The 21,630-nt window shown below is 51.0% G+C and overlaps 5 protein-coding genes across 5 annotated transcripts; 4 read left to right on the top strand and 1 right to left on the bottom strand.

Moving 5' to 3' along the window:
- Positions 1-1,385: 1,385 nt before the first annotated feature.
- On the bottom strand, positions 1,386-3,734 carry EJ05DRAFT_329080 (uncharacterized protein). Its single transcript, XM_033740830.1, has 3 exons — positions 3,049-3,734; positions 2,718-3,000; positions 1,386-2,670 (listed from the first exon to the last, which is right to left on the bottom strand). The coding sequence occupies exons 1-3, from the start codon at positions 3,523-3,525 to the stop codon at positions 1,556-1,558; spliced, it is 1,875 nt and encodes a 624-aa protein (XP_033601453.1). The 5' UTR covers positions 3,526-3,734; the 3' UTR covers positions 1,386-1,555.
- A 3,885-nt stretch (positions 3,735-7,619) lies between these two features.
- EJ05DRAFT_499424 (uncharacterized protein) lies at positions 7,620-8,042 on the top strand (the record flags this gene model as incomplete). Its single annotated transcript, XM_033746831.1, has 2 exons — positions 7,620-7,704; positions 7,756-8,042. 2 exons carry the CDS (start codon positions 7,620-7,622, stop codon positions 8,040-8,042), a joined length of 372 nt encoding a protein of 123 aa, XP_033601452.1.
- A 6,050-nt stretch (positions 8,043-14,092) lies between these two features.
- On the top strand, positions 14,093-15,683 carry EJ05DRAFT_437492 (maltose permease; the record flags this gene model as incomplete). Its single annotated transcript, XM_033741792.1, has 2 exons — positions 14,093-14,299; positions 14,379-15,683. The coding sequence occupies 2 exons, from the start codon at positions 14,093-14,095 to the stop codon at positions 15,681-15,683; spliced, it is 1,512 nt and encodes a 503-aa protein (XP_033601451.1).
- Positions 15,684-15,855: 172 nt separating this feature from the next.
- On the top strand, positions 15,856-18,545 carry EJ05DRAFT_328868 (uncharacterized protein). Its single transcript, XM_033740829.1, has 3 exons — positions 15,856-16,691; positions 16,746-17,468; positions 17,529-18,545. The coding sequence occupies exons 1-3, from the start codon at positions 16,027-16,029 to the stop codon at positions 18,370-18,372; spliced, it is 2,232 nt and encodes a 743-aa protein (XP_033601450.1). The 5' UTR covers positions 15,856-16,026; the 3' UTR covers positions 18,373-18,545.
- A 333-nt stretch (positions 18,546-18,878) lies between these two features.
- EJ05DRAFT_475234 (P-loop containing nucleoside triphosphate hydrolase protein) lies at positions 18,879-21,563 on the top strand. The gene is made up of 6 exons (XM_033743761.1): positions 18,879-19,158; positions 19,229-19,739; positions 19,799-20,022; positions 20,071-20,207; positions 20,260-20,443; positions 20,498-21,563. The coding sequence occupies exons 1-6, from the start codon at positions 19,099-19,101 to the stop codon at positions 21,251-21,253; spliced, it is 1,872 nt and encodes a 623-aa protein (XP_033601449.1). The 5' UTR covers positions 18,879-19,098; the 3' UTR covers positions 21,254-21,563.
- Positions 21,564-21,630: the final 67 nt, after the last annotated feature.

Genomic DNA, 21,630 nt, shown 5'->3' with positions numbered 1-21,630 from the left:
TCCTTTATCATTGACTACTTACCCGTAAGCTACTTACGTACCCATCTATCTACCCGTAACAACTACAGCAGAAAAGTATAAAACCGGAAACAGGAAAGTGAAAGAGAGCATACTATCATCATCCCGTGTGTCTCTATAGTACGTATTAGCAAGGCAAAAGTAATTCCATTATAAACTCTCCCCCTCCCCCCCCCTCTCCTCTCTCTATAGAGGAGCGAGCGATATACACGAGCGAACGCGTGAGTGAGTATTCTAGCCATCGACCCATCCATCCATCCATCCATCCATCCATCCACCCATCCACGCACAGAATGAGATATATCGATAGTAATAATGATCGAAACTAACAGTCACCTATATCGTATCATCACACTCACGCTTCACCATCACAAATTTGTTTCCATCATACGCATCCATTTCCATTTCCATGCTGAGCAAATAAAACATACACATACACATACACACATACACACATACACATACACATATCCATATCCATATCCACCACCAGACAAGACCCTTTTTCCCGTAAACTCATCTTACAACCAAAGTGCTGCATGCATAGCGCATTGCACGTGCATTATGACCATTCATTCATTCATTCATTCACATATTCATCTATCATCTATCCATTCATCCATCCATCCATTCACAAGACAGGACACGACACGACAAAACAAACACAGCCTATATTACCTCCTGTCATCTATATTTATGCACACACACATACACATACACATACACACACAACACACATATACACCTCTCAACCAGCAAGCACGTCCAGAATCCCAATCATCCATTTATTTCATATGTATGTCTGTCTGTCTCTCTCTTTTAGGTGATGCCTGCCTGTCTGTCTGATGGGGAAGCAGTCGTTAAAGAAGTGTCACTCCTCTACCTCAACGCAGCTCCATGGCCGGTACACACATTACTCACATGACACACATTCATGCCAAAGGCTTAGCTCACTCAGATCAGGCGTCAAGTGCAGTGTGGAACATCAGATCAAGCCAATCGGGGAAAGCTGGCTATTGGCTCAGCTGTTTAAAACTGTCCATACTCGCTTGTATGATAGGCCTTGAGCAGAGTCCCGGCTCTCTCGGCGTTATTAGACTTTCCACCGCTTCAGCACATCTTCCGCTGTGTACTGTTCTTCTGTCCTCCTCAAGGAATCCCCATAATCGTACAGAGCTGGATGAACCAGTGGAGTAGCTGCGCACTGCGCTACTCCTGGGATATATAAAAAATCCTTTCGTAACAATGCAAGTCAAAAAGATGTAGCCTGTAGCTATGTATAAACGCCGTCCAATGCAGATGCTCCTGCTGATGATAAAACGTCTGAAAGACGCCGTTAACCCGAAAAATGGAAGGGATAATCGCGACAGCCGATATCCTCCAGAACTCCTATGAATGCATGGCAATTTTTCGAAACTCCATAAAAGAAAATGCTAGTCCGCTGTGTCGGATAAATCCATCCAGTGAAAGACGCTACTGCGCCCGGACTCCGCGGATAGCTGCAAGGGAATCGTTGCAATCGGACAGTGATTCAAATTCAAACCCGCGAAAAGTCCGGCTGCGGAAGTACTGGAAACTGGTTGAATTGGTTAGTGACCGGCCAAGCCTCATGATGCATATATGGGAGGGTACCAGCTCTACGTTCCGTCAACGGACGGCCGAGAGGCTGATAGTGCATCTGATCGTTTGACATGCTCCTGTTTGGATTGTGCATTGATGCGGACGGTGGAGGATGCAAAAGGGTGTGGACATGTCGAACAGGTCGGTACGGTGATTGCCGCTGCTGCAAGTAGTACGATGGAGAGAGACGGCTTGCTGGGAAATGCACCGAGTTTGGTGAGCCATTAGCAGATCCTGGAAAGGGACTGAGCTGGCGTGATTGCTCGTGCACACTCATACTTGAAGAGGGAACCTGTGAGACTACAGGACCGCTGGTAGTAGTGGTGGGCATTGGTGTCATTTGAGGCTGAGACCAATGATTCGGGGGAGGGTAGACAAGTGACATTGCTCGATTGCCTGGCGGTGGGAGTTGTGGTACCGATAATGACTGTAAAGATTGACCGAGTGGTATCGAGAGGTTAGGAAGACGTGGCAAAGTTGGAGCAGCGACAGTCGGCATCATCTGCGCGGTGCTTCCTGGGTTGGTAATGATGTTCGTGGGGTGATATTGGTGTTGCAGCCGTTTCGGAGGGGGAGCTTGAGAAGCATCGTCGTAACTACGTTTGCGGCCGTTAGGCCTGAAATCTTGCTCTGGTAGCGGGCCGATGGGCGAGATAGCGGTCGAGCTTGTTTGTGGGTATAACAAGGGAGTATTGTTACGAAGTTTGTGATTCGGGGATTGGCTGTGTCCAAATGGTGGCGATGTACGACATGAAGACGTAGGGGGAGTTGGGAGCGTTGGAGGAACAAGCAAGGTCGGAGTCGATGGCCCGCTTAGACGTTGTGCGAGCTCCATGTTTACTCTCGACGCCCTGTCGAAGAAGGTGCCAAACTTGCCCAATGTCACGTGCCATTCATTCCACTGCTTTTCGGAGGTGAAAAGACTGTAACGCATATTGCTAAGGAATTCCACCTCCATGACATGGACTTCAGTGACGGAGATGCCAGAAACTTCAGCCCAGGTCTTGTTGGTGTATGTGTTATCATCCAGAACTGGCCATAATCAGCTTAGCGTCATAGTAAACGGTGTATAGACTCACACTTATTGCCCAACATCAGCGCTACTGTCAAAAGACGATATTCGCTGCCAAGCTTTCCCTTCACTGTGGGATTCGACTTCTTTAGGCGATACACAAACATCAACGCCAAGAGAATAACGTTTGGCGTCACTTGAGTGGTCGATAGAATTGTAGCTACCCATTTCCTAAAGCCAGTGCTTGGCATCGCCTCCGGGCACAATGGTATAGGTCTTTTTCGGGGTGAAGTTGGATGCAGGACTTCCTGTAGGGTCGCAGAGCTTTCGAACCAGAACAGGCAGGTAATCTAGTATGTGTCAGCGTATGTAGATTTGAAGTCAGCCAACGCACTTACTTCTGCAGCAAGCTGTGGCATTCCTGACTGTGGAGTCTTGATGGTATCTGGAATTTGCAATGAGGGCGCAATTTCATTGTTCGAGCTTTTCCGTGAATGGTTCTTCCCCGACGCAACATACTGTGAACTACTGGAGTTCGACACTTCTTGTACGGGTCGGAAGCTGCAAGTCCCTGGACCCATTCCTGCTTGACTGATGACCTCCTCCATGCCTCTTCCATTTCCCCAATTTGCATCAGAATGTGTGTGGGCGTTTGGAGGAGCATATGAAGGTAGCAAGCTGGTATTGTGGAAGTTCATGTCTGTAGGAGGTGTCGGTGGAGCAGTTGTCAAGGGTGGTCTTGAGTATGCAGTGGATTGGCTGAATGGAGGTATGGATGAGGACTTCGGTAGCGGTAGAAGGATCTGGTCTTGCTTTGAGCGATGGGAGAGAGTGTCGAAGGGCGTTCGGCCCACGGCGTGAGGCATGGACAGCATTGAGAGGCAGTTGCTGCTGGGGGACAGTTGTGAAGTGAGGTAAGTTGGAGGTGAGTGGGAAGAAAGGCCAGAGCGGTAGTCATATAGGGAAGGACAGCTCTCTTGGCAATGGTGACTTGGTTTGTGGTTGGTTCTGCAGCAGGAGGTGGAGGAGAGAGTAGCGGCTGCCTTTCACGACATTTCTTGCACCGGTTGGAATGACAACCACGGTCGAGTAGGTTGAGATATGGATGCTTCGGCGGACAGTGGAGAGATTCCCGAGCTGGCCGCAAACGGGAACAAGCTTGACTGGGGCAAGCAAGGAGTCTGGAGGCGTCGACGGACGAGGGTGCCGGCAGATATGTAGATGGGAAGTAGGAAGGCACAGGATGGTGACACGCTGACACGAACCACGGAGGTTAAAGACAGAAAGGTGGAGCTTAGGCAGTTGATAGGTTTGAGAAGACAATGAAAGGAAAGTAAACTAAAAAAAAGGCCGGGAATGGATCAAGGCAGGAAGCGTGACGGAAGGAGGCGTTTCGGTATGCGTGGACAATGGACCATGGCGGCAGCGGAGGTAACTGTTTTGATAAAAACGGTATCCTTGGAGTCGGTAGGTGCATCGTCCATCACTATTAATGAAGTGGAGTGGACCATGGCCATGGTTTAATGGTCATCGCAGGCGCGGCAGGTTCCAGGCATAATTGGAAGGGCGTTAGCCAGGATATAGCGTGACATATTGTGAAGTGAGGGCGAGTAACAGGAGAGAGTGTGCAGGAGGATATGTGTGTGTGTGAGTGTGTGTGTGTGTCAAATCAACATGTGTGCGTCAGTGTATGAGTGGGTGAATGTGGGTGTGGGTGTGGGTGTGTGTGGTGTGTATGTGTTGTGTGTGTGTGTGTGTGTGTGTGTGTGTGTGTGTGTGTGGACTCTTGGGAGCAAATGCGAAAAAAGACATGGAACAAAGACACATGAGCTCAGGCCCGTTCTGACATGTGCGTGCGTGGAGAGTATAGTGGTCCGCGCACCGCCGACAGTGCCCTGCTCCGAATAGTCTAAGATTTTTTAGGGGGGGGGAGGGGAATAGTAAAGGGCGACGACAACGACAACGACGACGACGACGTTGGTGGTGGAGGAGGTGGTTGTTGTGGTGGAGGCCGACGGGTGGAGTGGAGCGAGGGGGGTGGACCACACACACAGCCTGCGCGCGAGGCCCAGTCCAGGTTGCAGGATATTATGCACAAGCTGATGGAGCGTTAGAAAAGCACTGATGAATGATGATAGACGCGGCGCCAACAAACGAGGTCGTGATTGCACGAGCGGGTTGGGGGGTTGGTTGCTGGGCGTGGGTGTGGTCGGGTGGGCGAGGGCGAGGGCGCAGACATAGGCGTACCTAGCTAGCTAGCCAGAACACACACACCTAGGCGTCCACCACGCCGGGGGTAGGCATTGGAGGCATTGGGGGCATTGGCGTCAAGTCAAGCAAGCGAGCGGGCGCCGGGTCCGGTACAAAGTGCTAGACTGACCGGGGATATGAAGGACTTTGCTCACCTGTGCTGCTGCTGCTGCTGCACTGGAATGGATGAACCGGAATGGATTCATTCTACTATACGGAGCGAGAGGAGGGAGGGGGGTCCCGGACTGGATCTTGGAAAGGAAAAGGCAAGGAAAGTTAAGAAATGGAAGGAGGAGGTACCTGCTACATAGCTACTAGGTGTCTGCTATCTAGATACTCCCTCCAACTATTACACCGTACGCCACTCATCATCACTCATCCATACAAACACCAACAACCACACGGGGAGCCTGGGAGCGACGTTAGGAGACTTGCAGGGCTGGCTGATGCTGGTGCTGTCTGTCTCTGGCCCACGTCGACTCTCATCGAGGCACAGTCACGTCTCCAGTCGATTTTGGCTGTGCACCGTAGCGCTGAAATCATTACACCAAATTCGCGCCTGCGCCTCCATCAAGGGCGGCGGATCGCGTGCGTGGAGGGTTGAGCAACAGAGAGGTAGGTCACTTGGCAATCATAGATAGACAGGATTGGGCCGTATTCGTGCCAGTGGTTGGAAGGAGTACTGACTAACCTCCGTTGCTCGACGACTCACGATTCCACGATTCAAGATTTACGGTCCACGGTTTACGGTTCACGATTCACAGGAGAAAGCACCGCCTGTGGCCAGACAGCCACAGTAGTCACTGCATGCATGGGACAAACGGGATGATATGCTTCGAAATGAAAGCCAATACCAGCCATATTATCACCGCCCAGGAGCACTCGGGCTTTTATGGCGCAGGCATGTTGTGCCGTCCAACACGCTTCCATAATATGCAATTTGCTGGCTTGAGGAGGAAGCAGAGTCATCCTGTCGACTCTGTGAGACTCAACCTAGACCTTGCGGACAGAGGCAGAATACCTAATTAGTCTTAGTATCCACTCTGTGGGGACCGACACAAGTACTTTGCGGTTTGGTTACGGAAGTTGTGGAATTACAAAAGTACAAAGTACATAGTACGTGTGCTAATGTGCACTGCTTGGGTTCAAACTTACTATGTGTATGTTAGCGTTTGCAAGGTTGACCGTGGATCCCCGCTCGGTTTGCTGTGATCCGTTCGCGGGTATTACTCGGTATGAATCGTAGGATGCAAAGACAATCGGATGGATGATAAGGGATATGCTCAAACACAGCTTACGGAGCATTCTGGAGGCAACCTACTACCGACTGCAGGTGTAATAAGTCAGCTAGGTAGGTAATAGGTAGTAGGTTACTAGGTACCTACGTACGCACGCCCCTGAGCCCCTGGTCCAGAAACTACCCAAGGCGCAGATTCAGAAGGGCATGCTTGAGGATTGAGCATCGAGCAATTTTTTTTATTAATATTAAGCATTGATTCAGGTGGTGACCTCTTCTCTACCCTCCCACCCCCCTGGTCACCGGTTGCTGGAAAATATACGCGGCTGGTTACTAGTAGAGTAGGTTAACACTATCGTCAGCCTAGGTATCATCACTTTCCATAATTATATTAGTGATTGTCTCTACCCACGTATATTTCCTAGACTCCATACACAGCTGGGGTGCAACATCTTCATCAGCCGCGCCGCGCAAGCTGGTCTGGCCGTCGTGGCTTGTACTCGTCTGCCTCTCTTCGTTGTTCGAAACGTTTACAGCATCTCAGTCACTGACACTGTTACAATGACCACCTGGTCTACAGGGTCATTCGGTCATTTGGTCATTTATCAAAGCTCGGTTCTCTCAGACCTGCGGCCTGTGAGGACGGACAGGCATGAGGCTGCATAGCGCGGGTTCGGAAAGCAGCACCAGTATCACCTTTTCCCATTCCATGTTCCTTATCCGAGACTTTGCGACTAGAACAGTCGCCGTTCGTTTACACACTCGGTGTGTCGTGTGTGTTGGCCTGACTAAAGAGGCCGTGGATCATGTTTTGCTCATGCCAGACTTACCGCCGATTGATGCAACTGGGAAGTGCATCTTGATGCTGACACTGACGTGATAGAGTGAACCAAAGAAACATCGTGATCAACGCACCGGAACCATGCCGCCAAAAGGAAAAGAGCATCCACGGAGGGCTAGGTGTTGCTGTCCAACCGGGCACATCCTTTTGTCCTTGGCACACAGCATACCCAGGTACAGCCTCTAGGTTGCTGTCGCAGCCAGATTCCGATCCCCTACGGCGACAGCGCGTTTGCCTTTTTGTTTTTGGCTTTTGGGCATGCCTTCAACGGGCTGATCACTAACGGGATGAAAGCAAGAAGTGGTAGGATCGTCTTGCTCAGCGCAATGGCCAATCCGTGATTGGCTGGCCGGCCTAGGTCGTTAGTGCATGCTGGGGAAGTATAGAATGGTCATGTACTTAATTGTTATTATAGTCTGAAGTCAGGACCTTTGCTGGCGGTTTGATCTCGGGGCCACAGGCTATTTACTGCGTGCTGCTCCCTATGATTGCGCCTCTAGCCCTTGTTCACTCACTCTCTCCATCTCTCTCTTAGCAGGTTCCAGCCCACCCGGTCGTTACAGGTTACAGGTTACAGGTTTGCCCTCGAGTCGCGGTGCCCCTAGCGACACCTGGCCAGTCTCCAGTCTTCCCCCTTCATCATGCCTCATGCTCATGCTCTCAACTACTCACACGCTCTCGCTGTCGCTGTCACCCTCGCCTCACTGCTGCCGCTCGTACATGGCAGTGTGCATCTAGGATCCTCTTTAGTAATGGCTTGCTGTTAATGTCAAACAGCCCTTCTCGCCCTGTGCACAGAGCACAGCGACTTCGTTGCTGCCACTGTATCTAGCATCCAGCCGCCAGGGCAGGGCAGGGCTGTCTACCTAGTATTACCGCCACGCCCGACCGTGACGGATAGGTCTTCGATTGATAGTCACAACCACGACGACGACCGCCACGAAGCCAAGCTAGAATATCAGGTCAGGTCCATCCGGTCCGTTAGGATTGCAAAAAGTGCGCGCGTGCTTTGTCTCTGTGCGGATGTGGCGAGGCAAATCAGCTTGTTCGTGTGTGAAGGATGATGGTGGGGTCTTTCGGTCCTGGGCCTGCCATCGTCACATCGTTCTTTCTGGCCCTTTCACAAGTGACAAACTTCATACATACAGCACGTCCGCTAACGTCGGGCTTCACTCTAGTCTCACTCCTCGTATCCCTGATCACTAAAGACATATCGGCGTCATCTGTGTGAATAAGCGTCTGGGAGTGTTGCCTTCGTCGCGGCATGAAAGACAGGCATTTGATCATTCGTAGTTGGCCACTTCCGTGTGTAGCCAATGCGGACGGAGCCCTATCCGGTTGCAATATCGATATGCAAATGCATTATCTGCTCCATCTCATATTCTCACATTCCAGTCCGCTGGGCGTCGAGGCTGGTAATAAACATACTTACTAGTTCACTCCCTTCATCCGCGAATCAGGCAACTGGACTAGCAGTGGCTAAGATGCAATGCTGACAGTAAAATGCTTTTCCTCACACGATTCCGTCCGTTGCCGTACTGCACTTTCGCTTGTATTTGCCAGTGCAGCCATCACGCGTCGTTGCCGTCGATCCCAGCTCCCCGCGTCGCTTTATCGCTCATGTTCCAGAGCCTCGCCTGCAAAGCGGAAGGAGGGCGAAAGGCCAGAAAGTTAATGACTTGTTACCTGTCTTAACCAAATACAGAGACCCGCCCGAGTCCGTCATACGGGCCCCTAGACATGGTTCTGGCTGCGTACGCCCGTGGTAGACTTTGCCATTCAATTCTAGCCTAAATCTTCCATCCCTCGAGGGTCAGGTTTCGCGATAGCGACATGCAGGATCCAAAGATCCAGCGACAGAGAGGAAGGACACTGGAGCGAGACTACGGAGACCTCGACTCTCGTTTTCCTCCCAGGCCGTCAAGCTTGGCAATCAGCCCAAGGTTGATTGACGGTCTGCCGTGGCTCACCGTCTGATAAAGATCTGAGTCTGGAATAGTAATGCTGCGAGTGTGTTATAGAATACTCGCTGTAGTACGTCAATAATCCAGTAATTGCCCACTACTCAGTATTAGTCGTGATCCCGCTTGCCGTGGCGTGGTCATCCGTTTTTTCGCATCTCCAGATCCCGGCGGCCCACTCACATCGATATCCTGTCCGATAGTGCAATGGCTACAATTATTACCATATTTCACGTTTGTCGCGCCGCCATCCCGAGGTTTCACGCAGAGCTGAAAAGAAGCTGTCACCTGTGGTCGTCGTGATCGTTGCCGCTGCTACGCTAAATTTATGCCCCGGTTCCCACTGAGCAGTGAAAAGTATCACATCATTCTTACAAGGATTGAATAGGGTGTCATCTTCGGTGACATTATTATTTGACGGCTCTACAGGTGCAGCAGGGCGGGGCCCGGATAGTAAAAGTTCGATACCTAGGGCTTCCAAGGTTTCCTCTTGGCGCTTCGTCAAACACCGCGTCCTGAGGTCCACGGGTACCTCTGTGCATCAGTTGCGTCAATCGTCTGACCTTCACGTTCCCTTGCCCATCAATCCAAAACCCCGTTCCCTACGGATTCGATCTCAATCTCGGTGTGGCCGGCAAATACTGCAGTATGTGGAAAGTCTTGCCCAACTCAGCTCCGTCGACGTAACCGACAACATCATGGAAGCAGGTCTGCAAGGGACAGTTTTCGGCACCTCAAAATCTCGACAACCATCATTCTTCGGTCTCTGTATGGTCTAACCCAAGACATCAATCAACATCCAGCTAACGACTCGCATATGGTTTCATCGGAGGATTTGAATGCAGTCATCAGCTAGGTCCAGATTGGGGACAGTCCGCGCCGGCCTGCCTGCCAGCCTGCCTAAGACGAGCATCGAGAACAGAGGTGAAAATGCTCCTCCAACCATCACGAGCATAATGTTTGTTCGTCAAAGCTCCACGCGCCGACGACAAGTCAGTCCGGTGTCTTAACGACATATGTTGATCTTTCCGAGACCTCAATGCCAGACCGCTTTCAGCCGCGACTAATGATTGATTGTGAGAAACTAGCAACCTCCACCTGCTCCTCCTCCTCCTCCTCCTCCTCATCCTCCGCCCCTACTCCCCTACTCCCCGGTCCGGTGAGACAAGTATTCTTTCGGAGCAGGGAGGCCATCCCTGGGGCCCTGGCATTACTGGTACTGGCGGGCAAATAATTAGCCAAGCCCCAATCAAGCCCCAAATTAGACACAAACCCAACACCAACCAACCTTAGGACCACACAGACACACACACTACATTACAACCTGGCATGTCCCATTCCCGCTTCTTCTCTCACCACTCACGCCCATCGTGACGTGTGACTTGATCTTCAGATGCCTGGATCCGGAGTCATGATGACTATCGAATCATCAGCACCACACAGCCTGCTATCTCGTGCTGAGAAGCTACAACGACCGTGCAGCTGAGGTTGAGTGAGGGTCAGTTAATCCAGCCCCGGAAATCACAGCTTCATCAACGCCATGCATGCATTACTTCGCTCTCCTAGCCGGAGCATGAGACCCAACTCCACTTTCGTACGGCCAACAATCCCGATTCCACTTCATCAGGCCCATATACCGCCACAATACAACCCTCATATTGTTCCTCCCTTGGCCGCTCGCACATGTTTCGCTCGCCTGCATGGATGCTGCCGCAGACTCGACAATACCCCGCACCGAGACATCTCCATCCTCCTAATATTATGGATACATCACCAGCTCATTTCTGCTGGTAACGGGGCAACGACACGTAATCGCCTTCTTACTACAGAGGTCCAAGTCCAAAGCTGACCGAGTGGTTCCTTGCTCGAGTCCGTTGCAGGAACTACGTCCCACTCTGATGCAAGAAAACCTGCGTCTTGGCAGACATTCTGCAGAGCAATCTGCCGTCGCAGACGATCTGGAGTTACGTGTAACACATGAGACTCGCAAGTTACAAGTTGTGTCCTGCCGAGTTGACCACTAATTATCGCAACCGTTCAGCTTCCGGACGAATACTCTATATCTTACCGAACAGAAGAATAACCGGATGTATCTGGTCTCCCCGATGACCATTCTGTAAAAGCTGTCCTGTTCTTGGAACCGAGTGTGTATTTAAGCAACACTCCATCTAAATCGTGACGTTTAGTAGCAGCATTGATTGCAAAATCAATAACACTGCGGACCTTCAACACGTATTTCCCTCGATGCCGAACGGTACCTGTAGCCGACTAAGGGCGCCACAAAAGCCTAAAGTCCAGCACTGGCAGATTAGGGAGACGCTGGTAGAAAGCACGGAAGAGCCCTGAACACTATGATACTTGCGCTGATTTCGTAGTTGACCGAATGCCTCCATTGTCTTCCTGGTCGATCTCACATTGGTGAGCGAGGTGCCCTTTCTCCGAGCAATACCTGATTGCATAGCCATTCGGCAATTCAATAACGACAGTTCGGTTTCCTCTGAAAAAAGTTCTCGTTCTGATATTTATTATCCCTATGATAATCTATCACAACAGGTCTCCAGAAATAGGCGGCATCGCTTGCATATGCCCGCCAGATCTACTCTCCATGGTATTGTAATACTGAGGAACTTAATGAACAGTTCTATGTATGACACCTCCCTATTCACAAATTAGTCCTCGTCTCGCTCTGGTAGTATCGTTCCATTGGCGTCACTTCATCTCACCTCTTTCGGTCCACCGCCCTTTCGACTCACAACTGCATGACCTTGTTCGCGACGCCTGTAGCACGCGGGAGAAAATAGAGATACAGACCGCAATTTTTCTATGCCTCTGTTATACTTTTCATGTCTAGTCGTACTCGAGCCTGCATTCGGCAGATTAGGCCAGTTGTAGATCGTGTCTTGGATCTGTTATTGAGCTCATATTTCTATCCAGGGACACGAAACTCCACATTCGCAGCTATCACCTGAGATTTTCGAAAACCAGGTCCACCAGAATTATGGCCTACGGTCAATCGCATATAACATTGAACGTGGTTTCACGATTCAATGTGACCTCTTCGGTTTCCACAATTGCTCAATTCATGTCCTCAACAACTGCATGAGCTAAGGCTACTGGACGACGCGTTGACCTGGCAAAGACACAGACAACGCGTTCATTTCTGGTCCTGTGCATAATATGCGAGACTTTGTCCCACCTGCATCGACTCTGCACTACAAATTACTTACATCTAGATCGTAGACATACCCAGCACGGCCTCCATGCCCAAGTTCCGTCTCCGACGTTAGAGAGGAGCGATTGCGTGTGCTGTACCACGATAGGCCCACGTCCCCCATTCGTGTTTCCCGTAACGTCTTCGGGTCAGGTCGAGAACATACCACAGGTGTCTTCCACGTCCGTAGACAGCACATGATGCTTTGTATCCTGCATCTGTAAGTCGCGACGACCTTTCTGGTAGCATTTGCCAGATCACAGGAGAGATCTCGTGCTGAGCAACATCTTCGTATCACCATGACCTTAACAAGGTCCAATCACAGCCCGTGGCACCGATAGCAAGCCGCTACCCCTCCGATGCAGAGGGAGGCTTACGCCTTGAATGTCGTAGATCCGACTGTGGTTCCTTCCTAGGTGACGGAGGCACACCGAGGTGGTTGAAGTGCGAGGTTGCCTTGATTCCCATTCCGTTGCATTTCTGCACTGCGTTATAAATTCGAGGTGACCGCAGACAGAGTCTTTCCGGCCGTGTCTCTGCGCGATCTTGGGTTGATGGTGCACATGTGTCTCGTTGGCCGAGAAGATCGTTCCGTCGACGCTTTCAACCTGGCATTGCGCCTGCTTACTGGAGCATGTAACGCCGATGATTTGGGCCCAGCTTACATTTCGATAGAAGTTGTGGCTCTGGTCTAGCTAAGTAGTTATAGTCACGTTCTATGGAGAATTCCTATAACTTCCGATGAAGATACGACAAAGAGTCTGTGGTGGAGAGGAGTTCGTCAGTACGACATTCTTTGTGACGCATGTTTATCTGGACTCTCTCCTGCAATCATTGCAATCCGACAACTGAACTACTCGATCCTTCGTGCGCTTAGCGCTATCAGCTCTCGAATGCCAGCCACCGATACTGTTAACTGTGCACCACAGCATAACTCGCACTTGTTAGATACAGTACGGCTATCTCCCATCAATCAATTATAGTGGCATCAGCCGGCACGAAGAACATAGAGCCCCCAACCTCTACACTGGCTGCACAATATAGCAATGCATCTATCCAGGAAGTATCACCAAACCTCCGCGAGGAGAAGAAGAAAATTCCACATAGTCAGTGAAACCGAGGGTAGCTCAACTCCAGTTTGAAGGTAACAACCTATGTTCCACTAATGCTCATCACGCCTCCAACGCGACTACTTTCTTTAGCGCGATGATATCAAATTGAGGTGTCCCTACATATTCATCTTCCAATGACTTTTGCACGCGTGAAACAAGCTCGCAGTGAATTGCAGTCTATGCCAACAGGAATAACAGAGTAGGTATATGCTTGCTTCTTGATCTGGTGAGCCTGGCATGCCGTCAGCATTGGCTGACGCAACATGCTATGAGCGCCTGAATAGAAAATATTCATATTTGGGCGAATCACTTCACGTCCCTGTTATGAGTGTAGGACTTTGATTGCAGGTAAAAACAGGATGTTGGTGTGTATATTTTAGTTGTGAGGCCGTGATAAACAAAGGCAAAACACATGACTGGACGGACTTAGTCCATTACACCCCTATCGGGCTAGCCCTATCTAGCGATCCACTTGCCGTTGCTGGCTTGGTCTCGGCCAGTTGGGCGGCTCTTCCGCGACGTCAACCGACGATGCGATAGGCATCCCGAGAGATAACCAGATCAACAAGGGACCCATAGAAGAGACGTTATGATACTACCCTTACATGCCGGCCATGAGGGGGGTTCCATTCTCTCGACAAACTATATCTGACCGCTGTGCCCCAGAGCAAGAACAAACGCAACCGCTTCTACAATCTAACGCAGACCAGGAAGGTGACGACGAAAACGAGACGGAGAGCGTGGACTCCTTGAACGGTATCATGGGCGCGAAGGACGTTGAACAGCATCATGGAGCTGTTGTGGAGGAGGCATACACTCCGCAAGGTCTCATGAAGGATGATAACGTCCGGGATGCGCTCGATGCTGAGCACCAAATGGGCTTTGTCGAGGCTGTGAAGCTGTATCCAAAAGCAATCGGCTGGTCGGTCTTTTTCTCGCTAGGGGTTATTATGCTTGCGTTTGATCCGCAGCTGCTTGGAAACCTGTACGCTGTCCCAGCGTTTCAGCGGGACTTTGGATATGAATTCAAGGGCGAGGTAAGTACTCTGTCCGCATATGCATTGTAGGAAGGACTACTTTCATTGTGAGATGCACACTCGCTGATGTGGTTATAAGTATATCATTTCTGCACCTTGGCAATCGGGTCTTTCTATGGGCAATCCTATCGGCCAATGCGTCGGCGCTCTCTTTTCGGCGTACCCTATGGAATGGTATGGTCGCCGCAAAACCTTTGCGGTATGTGTCATGGGTACATGTGGCTGCGTCTTCATCCAATTCTTCGCTCGCTCATTGCCTGTCCTTCTCGTGGGGGAGCTTCTAGGAGGTCTCATTCTGGGAGCATACGTCGTCATTGCTCCAGCCTATGCCTCGGAAGTCTGTCCCGTAGCCATTCGAGGCCAACTGACGAGCTATATCAACCTATGCTTCGTTATCGGACAACTCATCGCGAACGGAGTCGCCGCAGGAACTAGCAAGCTGGACAGCCATTGGGCATATAGCATCCCTTTTGCCCTGCAATGGGTTTGGATTGCAATCATCCTGCCTGGAATACCCTTTGCGCCGGAATCGCCCTGGTGGCTTGCGCGCCAGGAACGATTCGAAGAAGCTGAGAAATCCCTTCGCCGTCTCGCCTCGCCGCGCGTGAACGTTAAAAACACACTCGCTATGATCATTGAAACGGATCGACTGGAGCAGGAGATGGAGGCGGGAAGCACATACTGGGACTGTTTCCGGCGCATCAACTTGCGCCGTACTGAGATATCTATCGGCGTATATGCGACACAGGTGCTAAGTGGCATCTACCTCATCAACTATGGCACGTACTTCTTCGTACAGGCTGGCCTGTCAACAGACAAGGCCTTCGATATGTCTATCGGCTTCCTGGGTGTTGGCTTTATCGGTACGCTCATCTCGTTCGCGCTGATGGTACGCGTTGGCCGGCGTACTATCTACAATTCCGGACTGGCCATGCTCGCCATCATTCAGCTTATCATCGGCGTCCTCGATTGCGTGCCGAGCCGCGAAACGAACACGGGTATCATCTGGGCACAATCTGCGCTAATGCTCGTGTGGAATTTCTTCTACGGCATCAGCGTCGGGCCGATCTGTTTCGTGATTATCTGCGAATGCTCCGCGACGAAGGTGCGAGCGAAGACTATTGCTGTGGCGACGGCTGTTCAGGCCGTTCTTGGAATAGCCATGACGGTTGCAATACCGTTTATGATCGCGCCGGACGAGGCGAATCTGCGCGGGAAGCTGGGGTTCTTCTTTGGCGGGCTGGCAGCAATCTGTCTTGCGTGGGCGTACTTTCGAATTCCGGAAACGCGTGGGAGGACGTTCGAGGAGCTTGATCTGTTGTTCGAGAAGGGTGTGTCGGCGAGGGAGTTTGGAAGCTACGTGCTCCGAGTGGAGGACGAGTGAAAATGCCATTCGACGCGCGAAACTCGGCGAATGCAGTTTTCAACCACTAATTTCACACGCAGGGATTGTAACAAATACAGCACATCCAGCAGGTGAACAGCAATCACGACTTTGCTATGGAAATACTCAAAGGTGGTTCAGAGTTTCGTTTTTAAACATCTGTGCGTTTGCGTATGTGTTTCCTTCTATACATCAACCTCGTATGATTGTTCAGTGCATGATCGCAAGACAAGTTCTTTACCTCTGTCATGTGATCTATTTCATTATATATATAGCCAGCCTGATCCTGTCTCTGAACACCTCTCCTTCACCCAACTCAGACGAACTCTAGAGCACCTATATCATGGATTCAAATACTTTCCTGGGACCATACATGAAGGCGCTGGAGGCGCAGAGGCAGCTGCTTCATAAAGCTCAGTCGCGTCGTGGTCAGCGACTGCACAACCGCGAATCGCGAGATGAGGCGTATAACACTTTCATGATGGGATACCTTTCGACGGTGATGCAGAGTCGACAACACGAAATCCATTCGTCCTTCGTACCGCCAGCTTACGCACCTTGTGCCACATCCATTGTCGATTTGACACCTATCTTCATCAAGGACCTCCAGCTCGAGACTCATCATCGCGGCAGATTCCTCACTCTGAGGACCATAACCCCGCCTAACAGGATGAGTGCTATCATGGCAATTACGGAAGATGAGAAAGATGACGTGGTACTGCTGATGATCTATCAACAGGAGGACGAGGAAGTTCGGAGAGCAACCGATTTCTTTGGCCAAGGTACAGTCCTGATCGTCAAGGAGCCTTACTTCAAGGCCACGTCAGATGGTCGATACGGCCTTCGCGTGGACCATCTGTCGGACATCGTCTGGACCAAACATGACGACTCCATGGTACCTGCCAAGTGGCGATCTCGAATGCTAAAGGTGAAAGCCTCGGTGCAGGCCTTAAAGAAGAAAGGCAATGATGCAGTGGCACAGAAGCGTTACCATGAGGCCATCGATTTGTAAGAAACTCCTCTTTCGAGACTTCGGATATGCCTGACAGCTAACTCGTGCAGCTACTCCGAGGGTATTGACCATGAAAATGTCACGGAAGAGGAGCTTGCCATGCTCAAAAGAAATCGAGCGCTAGCATATCTGAAGACTGGACAGTTCGATGCAGCGCTTCTTGACACGGGGTTTCCATCCTTTGGTGCACAGCCTAACAACAAGGCACTCTTCCGTGCTGCTGATACTCTCTACAATCTTGAACGATACGATGAATGCTGCCAGACTCTCGAGCTATTCTGCTCCGCCTTCTCTAATGACAGCGATGGTCCAACTGCCCTAGCAAGAGCGCGTGATAGGATCACGGAGCAAACAACCGGCATCTATCCTTTCAAGAGAATGCAGGCTTTAGCTCGAACTATGCGCCCTCCTCAGTTGAATCATGCTACGTTCACTGGGCCTGTCGAGGTGCGGCAGACTGCATCCAAAGGGCGCGGTCTGTTCGCTACTCAGGCCATCAAGGCTGGCGACCTGCTTCTGTGTGAGAAGGCATTTGGCTACGCATACGCCGAATCAGAAGGGTCCGTGGTGAATCGAGACACTTCGAAGATCTCTCTGTTGATGAACATTGAAACAAACCAAGGTTTCTTGGGCACGCAAGCTGATCTCTTGACAAAACTGGTTCGAAAGCTATGGTGTAATCCATCTCGCGCACCAGCATTCAAGACATTGTTTCATGGCCAGTATGAGTCGCCCAGCACACCATTTGTCGATGATAAACCAATTGTCGATACGTATGTATACTTCTAAAGAAAACTTCTCAACACAAGCCTTGTACTGACACTTGCTCACAGCTTCCTCGTCGAGCGTATCATGACACTCAATGTCTTTGGCTGCCCAGACTCTAGCATCGGCATATGGAAAGACACAATGATGGCGGCGAGTCGAAAAGAAGATAGTGTGCACCACAGCTCCGGTTTTTGGATCAAGGCGTCCTACATCAATCACTCTTGTCGTAGTAACGCGCACAGGTCCTTCATTGGTGACATGATGGTAGTCCGCGCAACCAGAGATCTCGAGCCCGGCGCCGAGATCCTCTTCACCTACAGACCTGCAAAGAAGCTTGAAAATGTATTTGAGCACTGGGGCTTCCGTTGCGAGTGCACCATCTGTCTTGACACCAAAACGACCAAGCCAGCGACCACGAAGCAGCGACAACAGATTCACAAGAGGCTAGAGCGAGATTTCGATTTAGCTCTAAATCATCCTGATACAATTCGCAATATCCAGCGGACACTGGATGCTCTGCAGAAGACATATCCGCAGCCAACAAGCGCCGTTCCACGTGTGAAAATATTTGACCCGCAACTGGCCCTGACACGCTTCCTCATCCAAGACAAGAAGTATATGGACGCTCTGGTGCACGGCAAGAGCGCGCTCGAATCACTTGGCTTCGTCGTGACAGGCTTCGAAGCATCGGATGTTGAATTCCGTGTCGTTACTTGGGGCCACTTTTTGGATCACGTAGTCGAGGCTTTCCAGCATGTACGCTCCGCTTTTCGGGCAAGTGGTGCGGAAAAGAAAGCAATACAGGCAGAGGGATACGCCAAGGTTGCCTATAGAATAGCTGTTGGCGAAGACGAGACGTATGATCCTTCTTACGACCAGAAGATTATCAAGCACTTTACTATAGGCTGAGGGGAGCAGGTCGAGCAAGAGACTGACTGCTCATTGCCCGTCTTTGGATTCATTGCAGGTCTTTGGATTCCTGACCATTGAGACTAGGGAAGAGCTGTCTACCAACAGGCCGACAAATGTAATGATTACCATGAAGTTCGGTAACCAAATGTTTTGGGAAGGGGGAAGGAGTAGCAGTAGCTAGCCTACTCCATAGTAACGGGATCTTCGCGATCTGGTTTGCCAAGCATCTGCCTCTTGTGTAAATCTATGCATTTACAACACGACATGTGAACCTGTAATGATGATCGTCGAATAATGTCCAAGCAGAGAGACCGCACTCATTGTATCTATTTGTGCGCTACTACTAATTGTGGTTGTGTAGATGTTCATGGTAATGAGTCAAGCTCGTAGGGAACAGGCGGTATCTCAATGCAGGAACTCGGCCCAAGCATGGATGACTAGTCACTCCACAATGACTCCTCTATCGATTAGAGTCTCCACATATCTATTTAGCTGCGCTGCCTCCAACGTGCACCTTTCTAGGAGCAATCAACAGATCATTGATTGCCCTCACAGCCCCAATTTGTTTCTAATTCCCTCCTCCTCCTTGAAACCTCGTCTTGCGCAGATGCACAACTTAATGGACGTCACCCACATAACTCGTATATTACTCTATTTACGGATATTACGAACGTTGACCTGAGCACGAACTTTAAATATACACACGAGCCAACGACAGCAAGCATGGCACCAACCACCAAACAGGTGCCACAGACACCACAAGACCGCCGGAAGGGAGAATCTGTACGTATGACCTGTTGGGGGAGAAGAAGCACCAGTAGAACAGCAGCTGAAATGCACTCTGCACAACTAGGCCCTCAGCGACTTCGCCGACTACGTCCAGAAGCAACAGACCCTCCGACGAGCACCAGGCGCCCCGGCGCCCCCCCTCGAAGAGCACGACGAGCTCGACATAATCGACCAGCTCGGTCTCGACGAGGAATCTAGCCATATCCGGCTGAGGGAGGTGCTGCTGGACAAGCAGACGGATGCGGAGGAATGCGTCAGGGCGCTGGCGGAGCACTTGACCGTGCGCATGGACGAGGGCCACAACGAGACGCTGTTCGACCTCGGTCTGGAGGATAATGGCGATTCGATGGGGTTCAGCATCGACGACTGGGGCTTTGCGCTCGAGCGGCTCGAGGCGGCTGCCGTGGTGGCGAATGCGGAGTGTCGATTGCTCATGACGCGGAATGTGGGTGGTGAGGAGGATGTCGGGCCTGCGAATGCGAAGGATAAGAGTTCGTCGGGGAAGTTGATGATACGTCGGAAGCCAGAGACGGTGGATGACGTGATTGAGACGCGGATTGCGGTGGTTGGAAATGGTGAGTGCTTTGTTCAAGAGTGTCCCTTTCGATTTGCATTGGCTGACAGATACATGCAGTGGATGCTGGCAAGAGTACCATGTTGGGAGTTTTGGTGAAAGGAGGTCTCGACGATGGCCGTGGTAAAGCGCGTGTGAACCTGTTCCGACATAAACATGAGATTGAGAGTGGTCGAACTAGCTCGGTCGGCATGGAGATTATGGGTTTCGACTCCAAAGGCCATGTGGTGACATCTAATGTCCCTGGGAGGAAACTCACATGGGAGGAGATTGGACGACGATCAGTGAGTCATGGTTTTGCTTGTTGCGCCATCTTTCCTGACTTGCTGTAGGCGAAAGTGATAAGCTTTACTGATCTGGCAGGCCATGAACGTTATCTACGAACCACTGTGTTTGGTCTGCTTAGCAGCGAGCCGAATTACTGTCTTCTAATGGTTGCTGCGAATAACGGCCTCATCGGTATGAGCAAGTAAGTTTATGTACTTACAGCCCTTGTCTCCACCTTGCTAACCTGTATGCAGAGAGCATCTCGGTATCGCCTTGGCGCTCAATGTCCCAGTCATGGTGGTCATAACCAAAATCGACATCTGCCCGCCAAATATCTTGGAACAGACCATAACGCAATTGACTAAAATCCTCAAATCCCAAGGTGCTCGCAAAATCCCAGTGTTCATCAAGAACCGCGAAGAATGCGTCAACACCGCTGTAAGCACTCTTTAGACCCCCTTTATCCGCCCCTTCGTCCTAACAATTTGACAGACCCAATTCGTCTCCCGCCGCATCTGCCCCATCTTCCAAGTCTCCAACGTCACCGGCCAATCCCTCGATCTCGTCCGCATGTTCCTCAACATCCTGCCGCACCACGGTAACTACAACGCCGACGCCCCCCTCGAATTCCACGTCAACGACACCTTCTCCGTCCCCTTCGTCGGCACCGTCATCTCCGGCGTCGTCAAATCCGGCGTCATCCACACCGGCGACACCATCCTCGTCGGCCCAGACTCCCTCGGCCAATTCACAACCACAAAAGTCCGCTCCATCGAGCGCAAACGCATCCCCGTCCCCGCCTGCTCCGCCGGCCAAAGCGCCTCGCTCGCCCTCCGCAACGTCCGCCGAAAGGACGTCCGCAAAGGCATGGTCGTCCTGCACAAGCCCGAAAACGCCGCCGCCGCCGCACCAAAGGTATACCGCGACTTCGTCGCCGAGGTCCTGATCCTCAGCCACGCTACTACCATCAAGACAAAGTACCAGGCCATGCTGCACGTCGGACCCGTGTCGCAGACCTGTGCGATCATCGACATCGATCGCAGCTATATCCGCACGGGCGACCGCGCGACTGTCGCTTTCCGCTTCGTGCAGCGCCCGGAGTATCTCGCTGTTGGCGATAGGATATTGTTCCGTGAGGGCCGGACGAAAGGGTTGGGCATTGTCAAACAGCTGGGGTATGATGCGAGTAAGCCTCTGAATCCGGACGTCTTGAAGGACCAGAATGCGAATGGCGAGGTGGCGGTTTGAGTGTGCTGCTGACAGACAGGTCTTGGCTGGCTGGCTGGCTGTTCACATTACGATAGTAGTTTTGTTTCTTCCTGTTTCTGTCAACACCTAGCATTCATCTCCATTAAGCGTTTTGTTCAACATAAACTATGTCGTCTTTACATACTATTTCTCAAAACCTAGACGCAAATCTTCAAATCACATCAAATAGCAGAGTCATCCAAATCGCCTTGAGCACTCACTCATTAGCGCAAAACGATTCACAAAACCCCTTACTTTAAGACAAATGCTAGCCCTCTCGTGGTTTCTCTCAAAACCAAGCCCCCCCCCCAACGTTTCCAATTCCCTCGTCTTCTATCCCTAGAAAACGACTATATCCAATTCTCTTTTTTTTTCTC

Source organism: Pseudovirgaria hyperparasitica (genome assembly GCF_010093815.1).
Source record: "Pseudovirgaria hyperparasitica strain CBS 121739 unplaced genomic scaffold EJ05scaffold_6, whole genome shotgun sequence".
Classification (NCBI taxonomy): domain Eukaryota; kingdom Fungi; phylum Ascomycota; class Dothideomycetes; order Acrospermales; family Acrospermaceae; genus Pseudovirgaria; species Pseudovirgaria hyperparasitica.
The sequence above is the reverse complement of the archived record's forward strand: the minus strand, read 5'-3'. Positions and strand labels throughout refer to the sequence as shown.